The sequence below is a fragment of the Onychostoma macrolepis genome, chromosome 04, assembly GCF_012432095.1.
Source record: "Onychostoma macrolepis isolate SWU-2019 chromosome 04, ASM1243209v1, whole genome shotgun sequence".
NCBI lineage: Eukaryota > Metazoa > Chordata > Actinopteri > Cypriniformes > Cyprinidae > Onychostoma > Onychostoma macrolepis.
The window spans coordinates 15022054-15030002 of NC_081158.1; the positions used below are offsets into that span (position 1 = coordinate 15022054).

At 37.1% G+C, this 7949-nt stretch overlaps 1 protein-coding gene across 1 annotated transcript in view; it reads right to left on the bottom strand.

Annotated features, from left to right (window-relative positions):
• Nucleotides 1–7219, bottom strand: part of ptprr (protein tyrosine phosphatase receptor type R) — a 44166-nt gene extending 36947 nt beyond the window's left edge. Inside the window, exons 1-2 of the mRNA XM_058772648.1 lie at nucleotides 6957–7219; nucleotides 5230–5522 (exon numbers count right to left, since the gene is read on the bottom strand). Of these exons, the coding sequence (XP_058628631.1) occupies nucleotides 5230–5522; nucleotides 6957–7014 (351 nt within the window). The 5' untranslated portion in view covers nucleotides 7015–7219. The remainder of the gene's footprint in view (nucleotides 1–5229; nucleotides 5523–6956) is intronic.
• Nucleotides 7220–7949: the final 730 nt, after the last annotated feature.

Consider the following 7949-nt stretch of genomic DNA (forward strand, 5'->3'; position numbering starts at 1 on the left):
GTAAATGAAAGAATGAATGGGGCCATGTATCGTGAGATTTTGAGTGAAAACCTCCTTCCATCAGCAAGGGCATTGAAGATGAAACGTGGCTGGGTCTTTCAGCATGACAATGATCCCAAACACACCGCCTGGCAACGAAGGAGTGGCTTCAGAAGAAGCATTTCAAGGTCCTGGAGTGGCCTAGCCAGTCTCCAGATCTCAACCCCATCGAAAATCTTTGGAAGTCCGTGTTGCCCAGCGACAGCCCCAAAACATGGAGCTCTGCATGGAGGAATGGGCCAAAATACCAGCAACAGTGTGTGAAAACCTTGTGAAGACTTACAGAAAATGTTTGACCTCTGTCATTGCCAACAAAGGGTATATAACAAAGTACTGAGATGAAATTTTGTTATTGACCAAATACTTATTTTCCACCATAATTTGCAAATAAATTCTTTAAAAATCCTACAATGTGATTTTCTGGATTTTTTTTTTCTCATTTTGTCTCCCATAGTTGAGGTATACCTATGATGAAAATTACAGGCCTCTCTCATCTTTTTAAGTGGGAGAACTTGCACAATTGGTGGCTGACTAAATACTTTTTTTCCCCACTGTATATTACAACAGTGATATTTCACCAGTCTGTTATTGCTGTGGAAAGAATCGTGCTTTTGGGGTTATTCATGGTCTGTTGAAAGTACCTTGTTTTGGCTTTTACACTTTTAAATGTCATATTTTAATGTTCGATGGCTGAAGGGTGAGTAGAATAATCTCATTTCATTGTACAGTTTAAAAAAAATGGATAGAGCGAACCTTTCACCGATTATTTACAGTTTAACGAAAGTAAAACCCATAATTCGAGCAAACCGTCATGGGGTGTAGGAACAAGGTGGATACTCAAGGGCTATAAAGACACAGGTGCAAAACATTAGGACCTAATGAGGGAAAGCAGGGAAACAAGGCATCTACAAAGTAAAAGTCAACATAACAAGAGTAGGACATACATGACATAAACAGGGTTGATGTTGATTTCATGTTGACTTTAACTACCACCCACACTGAAGTAGCTCTCAAACCTGCATTCATTTTGACAGGCAAATTGCAATGACCTTTTGTGTACTGAGCACATCCCGTATTAAGCTTCACCGGCATTAAAGCAAATAAATATATAAATGTGTGACTCTCACAGGCAGTGCTGTGCGCTGAAGTGGTGATATATGCGAGCCGTGATTGATTTTTTTGGACACCTCGTGGGAGTGGGGAAGCTTCCAGAGGTCTCGCATCAGGTGCATTAGTGTAATTGGCTTTGAGGGTGAGAGAGTTCATCTCCCGCCACCATAAAACACATTCCCATCATCACTGTGATACTCACAAATACACATACACATATCATTTAATCTGGTATGTATAGACGGTTGCCAAATGTTCAGCGCCAGACGCAATGTCAAAGCTAAGGCAAGTATAACAACTGTTATTAATACGCCTAAACTACCTTACAAAATACCTAAAATCATGCAAATTATTGAGGAAAGATGCATTGTTACCTAATTCAGCCTATATATTATTTTTTGACCTCATAGTCTAAACTGAATTTTCCAGTGAAAACATCAGACTTCTCTCTGTAGACGTATGCACACTGTTAGACATTTCTGTAATTTCTGCAGTTATTTACTGTATATCACCCAGTATAATACTGCAAATTCCCTTTACAGTAAATAACTGTAATACCCTTTGCATTATGGGAATTTTCTGTGACGTCAGACCCCACATACAGAGACTTACTGTATTTTTTTAAATTGCTGTATACTACTGTATTTGCTGTAACGGCCTCTTTGGCGCCATTCTATTGAGATTGACACAATTTGCAACTGTGTCTACAACGCCGCAACAGCTTGGGACTGACTACACTGGATGTGTTACATCGCTTGTAATGATTGGAAAATCCGTTTGTACTTCCTGTCAGAAACAGCGCTAGCGCTTGGAGTACATCTGTACATCAGAAATATACCAGGGTATCACATTACTGTCCGCATCCACTGTAGAAAGTATATATAATGGGTTCTATATTGTTTTTTATCGAGTCACGCCGTGCCACTCGCCTCCGAGGAAGACACCGAAGCAACGGGGCAGCGCTGCAGGTTGTTCCCGGGGATGAACCCGCGAGAGTGGAAGCTCCGGAGAACATCTGCGCTGTGTGTCGATGCACCTTACGAGAGAATAAGACCAGCAAGCAAGGTAAAAATATATGTACGTTTGTCTGTGTGTTTGTGTCAGATTTTTGCACATCGGTTTAACCTAGTAACATGGCGGTAACAAACTTTACTATGGTAAACTGCGCTGTCATTTTAAACGACTTTTGTCAGCTTATTGAATTAAGTTACTAAATTAAAATTATTTTTAACGAGCAACACTTATCTTATATTAACATTAGGTTAACTAATGTGAAATTTAGTTCATGTAGTTAATGTTGACCAGTAGCCTGAGAAAATAAAATTTAGCTAAGTTAAACAAGTTTTATGGCTAGCTGCCTTTTCTAGTTTTAGAATTAGTTTGTTATCGTTTTTAATGGAATTTAAGATTTACTGCATTTTTTTGTATTTGTGTTTTAAAGGCAACTGCAATGAAGCATCAAGAAAGACATGAGCAGCGCCAGCCACCCTGAGACTGATAATTAATGGTAAGAGAGCAACTATGGTTTTGAGAGGTTTGTATATTCTATATGGAGTTTGCCTTTTAAAAGTGTGTCATTTCTACTTCTTGTTTTTCAGGGAAGACATTTCTGTCACTAACAAAGTGGATGGTGAGCAAAGGTGGTGGCCACGTTTTGGAGCAGAACCTGGGTTTTGCAGATGACTATGTATTCTTTGGCTGCTTGTCTTTTTTCCCCATTATGTTTCTGTTGCCTAAAGATTCTTTGTGAGGATGAATCCAGAGGATACAACATAATGCACTGCAAAACGTCCTAAGACAGGAGAAATGGTGAAGTTGCACTGTTCCAGCATTGGAAGACTGTATTTTTAAGTGTTATACATGCAATGTTTTAAATAAAGAATTTGATATTTTGTAATTATTGTGTCTGTTTTAATTGAATGCCAGTAGTACCTATGTAGAGTAAAAATAAAATGAATTCTATATCAAAATTAATCAAATCTAATGAAATCTATATTAAAATGAATGAATTCAAGTAGTATACTGATGAATTGGATTTTTTTTCAGTAATTTACTGTAAAACAGTACAAATCAAATACAGTTTGCTACTGTAAATCTGTAAGTTACTGTAAAAACCCTTTGAAATGTCTAACAGTGCAGGACACCTACATCTCAAGATCCAGTTCAACAATTTAGTGTTTTTACGAAATCAACATTCATAAACATTTGCTCTACGCTCGAGAAAAATAAGCAAGCTAACATGAATTATGCATCTATATCTTTCATTACATATATACACAAAATTCATTTTAAGCTTATTTGTTTGTCGAGAGAGTGAAAGGGTGTGAATGTGCACGAAGTAGCCATCAGACAGCATGTTCATTATTTACAGCAATAATCTGACTTTAATTCGATTTCAAATCAGTTATTACTCCACCTGCATAACGACATTCTATGATGTTGAACAACACGGTCTCACTCCCAACTCGTCACATATTGACGCTTGGTCAGGACCCTTTGGCGTCTCTTTTTGACTCACAGGGTACCCCTTTAGTGTCATTTTTCGACGTGCAGGGTCCTCCATTGCTTTAAATAAGAAACCCTTAGCGTCAATATGCCTACGCAAAGGCTTATCGTCATGATTAAATTATATATTGGGCAATAATATTGCCATTGTTGCATATTTGTTGGGGTGTGTCACAACAGTTTTATTTATATTACACTATTTACACATTTATGAGCACGTAACCCAACCCCTGCCCCTAAACCTACCATTTGTCAATAAAACACAAGATATAACAGGCAGATACAACAACCGTCATAATTAAAAAATAAATAAATAAATAATAATATTCTAAGTCATTCGAGGCAAAACGATTGATTTGTGAGAAGAATAGACGCGATCGCCGTCTCCGTCCGCCGTGAAGCTCTTCCTGTGTGCTGCTGTCTCTGTGTGCGAATTCAAAAAATGCCGCCAGAAGAAGCCTACGTTAGCAATTGGCTCTTGTGTGTCTCGTGACCGATTGCGTCATACTACGGGAGTATCATTTGAATGAGATGTGAGCGCGTTAACGGAGCGGGATCATTTTCAGCGATTTAAACCTTTATGTTTTATTCTCTTCTTCGCATAAAGATATCGTATGGCTTCAGAAGACTTGGAATGCAACACAACATGTTTGTAATGCGTTTATTCTGCTTGTAATTTTTTGCAATAAATACCTGTGGCTGTACTTTTATTTGTCTGTTACATGTTTTATATTGTTCAGAAGTGGGTAGGTTTAGGGTAGGGGTGGGGTTACGTGCTCCAATTAAAGTATAAATTTATATAAAATTATTCATATTTAATACAAATGCATGGGAACCATTAAATTAAGACAAACAACTGAAAACAATGGAGGACTCTGTACGTCGAAAAATGATGCTAAAGGAGTACCTTGAGCGTCAAAAAGCGACGCCAAAGGGTCCTGACCAAGCGTCAATATATGACTAGTTGGGGTGAGACTGTGTTGTGTTGAACCAGCATTGTTCAAACAACGGATGTGCAACAAAGTAAAAGTTGTGAGTAGTTAATTTCCCCTATATGATGGTAGTTAAGCAGCAAGTTACGTTGTTGGAAATGCACCCCTGAACAACTAACAACCAAACATTCTCAACAGCCTAGCAACCACTTAGTATCAATGCCAGTACATCGCAAGCATCGTCTAACTACGTGTTTTTGATCCTGTTAGTAAGATTCTTAGTCTTAGAAATGTGTAGGTGTAAGTTCGGAAATAAGTATGAATAATTATGAATTACTTATAATGCTGAATAGCCGTAATTACTCATTTTATCCCTGAAATAATCATTTTTAAAAAATCACTCATAGTAAGCTACTTAGTAAAAATGTTTTATTAAACAAATATTTAAAATATAAAATATTTAAAAAATGTATGGATATGTGTGCATATGTGTGTGTCTTTAAACATTTGTGCTGGCAAAAATGTAAGTCATCTCATCCAACCCGTTTTCTTTATTAATTAATTCAGCACCCCAGGCTTCTACATTTTTGCACTACACAATCTCAAAGCAACCAAAAAAATCACAAGTTGTGTAGGCGCTCACCATTGTGACCGTATGGTGGGCAGATACAGGCTTGTTCTCCACATGGTCAATGTTTCGCAGGAAGTTGACATCTGATTGCCTCTGTGGAGTTCTCTGGAAATGGGATTCTAGAAACACTGCAGGCATCAGTTTAGCCACCCGTCCACGGGACTGGGCCTGAAGCAATTCCCCATTAAATCCTAAAGCCTTTTCCTGACTGAGAACACCCATGTGCTGGTATACAGGGCCAGTCAATCCGTTAGCCATGCGCCGATGCGGTATCTGATAAACTTCATCATCCACAGAGATGCCCCCTGAAATATAGACAAACGGAGTTTCACATCATAGCTGTTACTTTAGAATATCTGGAACAGTCTATTGACCAATTACAGTGCAGGATCACTTACTGTCCATTTTATATTATATTGTTTTTGCATATTGCTAACAAAGTTGGCTTATTTAAAGTTGATTCCAGTTGGTTTATTGTAATTATGTATATTGTAAATATGTATCTGAATAACAGCTTAAATAAGTCCAAATTGTAATGAAATCAGGCTGGGCGCTTGCTAAAGAGTATCAACCATTCTGAAGAACTCCAAACCATCTGAGTGTAAGAATGTAAAACACCTAGTAACCATGCATAGAGGAAACGGATATTGATGTCTAATACAAATATGAAACTTGGACCACTTGGAGCCAACAAAATGAGAAACCTGAGAACCCAAATGAAATAAATGACCTTCACTCTTAAAATAAAGGTTCTTTATCGGCATCTATGGTTCCATGAAGAACCTTTAACATCCATGGAAACCTTCTTTTGCACAAAATGTTCTTTAATTTAATTAAATTTTTTCAGATTATTAGAATGTTATTAATAGTGAGAAAAAAAATATTTTAAGAACTGTTCCCTGAAAGCTTTTTAGGGGAACCCTAAAGACCCTTATTTTTAAGAGTGGGCCCAAAGATGACTATAAACGCAGCTTGCAGCTTATGGGATAGACTTAACTCCAAAATGTAAAGTCTGTCATGATTTACTCATCACCATGCCCTTCTAAACCAAATCGCCCCTTTTTTTTAATGATTTTTCAAATTTATAAATAAAACACTGATTATTAGAGCATGCTATACAAATTCAAAATACTTCAAAATTCCACGTTTCATTCATTGTGTTACTTGCTAATTACTTTGTAATTGTTTGTGAAATGTACTAGCATTTCTGAGTGAAAATTGTTTCTACAACCATTTTTTAGTGCACTCAAGTCAGCCTAAATAAATAATTACTGCAAATGATTAAATATGTTAAGTGCTAGATAAGTGAAGTAAGATATATTTAAGCCTGTTATGAGAAGCATAACCATAATTATGAAGTGTAACCACATGCAATATCAATTACAGTAATGCTGTAGCATACACATGCACAAGACATATTTCTGCTGTCTGATCTAAGCTTCAGAAATGATTGTGCTTGGATGCATTATTATTCATTTTAGCACTGACTGACAAGAACATAAGCATTTCCCTGTCGAATAAAGGTCCGTATATTTCACTTTGTTCTATGACCTGCACTGTTTATTGTAATTATATTAAACAGATTTCATTTACCCCTTCAAATGATCCCTTGCCCATGTTATTAAACGCACACCATTGCCAAATAAACGCCCAGTTAACTCATTACAATAGCAAATAAGGAAATTATCATAGCAGGAATTTATAAAAACAGACGATATCGATATTGTTTTTAGCCTCACCTGTGACGTGCAATCCCATCAGTGAAGAAATAACGACTAATGCCGTGTTCACGAACATGATTCTTCTTCTTGTACTACAAATTCATAATGGCTTTATGAAAATCAGTCGAGGTTGCAGTGTCTCTAAGGTTAAGACACTGAAACGATGGCTGTTTAATACAATAATTCTGCATCTGCTGAGGATCACACACCCCGATGTGTCTCTCTAGCGCTGAGAGGATCCATTTGGGGAATCGATTCGTTTGGTTGATTCATTTCAAAGAACCAATTCAGACGCCGAGCCATATCTGATAGGTTATGTCCGGTCCATACCAGAACATAAATAAAGCATCATTTAAAATTATTGTGTATTTTTGTCAAATGCTATGAGAATCAATGAGAATCAAACACATACAGAGCTCGCGGAACAAGGCACGTGCATTTTTTCTGAATGAATCCCACGGTTCATCCCAGCTTTGTACTATATTTAGTTCTGTAGGTTGTGTTTCTGTAAATACTATGTTGTTTAGCATTCAAACATCCACCCACCTCACAAACAAAGTTCTTTATTTAGTCCAGTGATTCACACTGGACGCTCTGCGATTCTGTTCGAATGAATCTTATGAACCGGTTCGAAGAAACGATTTGTTCATGAATCACTAGTTCTCAGAAGAGAAAATGAGTAGGAGGAGAAAAACATAAGTTAAAAAATTAATAAGCTTTATTTGCCAACATGAGCACACATAGTGCTTTTAAATGTAGCTATAAAGAAAAAATCCCTCTATTAGCAGTATTAGAAGTATTATTGTATACTATTTCCTGCACTGTATGATCAAAAATCCCATACTTTTCATTTCAGCCACAATTCACAGTTGTCCAGGCGGTCTGAAGTTAACACGCACCAAGAAGACCAGGCAACTTTTAGGCAAGGTTTTAAGCCAATGTTTAGTGTCTTGACAAGCCGATGATTATTGCCTGTGTTGTCCCACATCTCTGCTCCATAATGCTGTAATA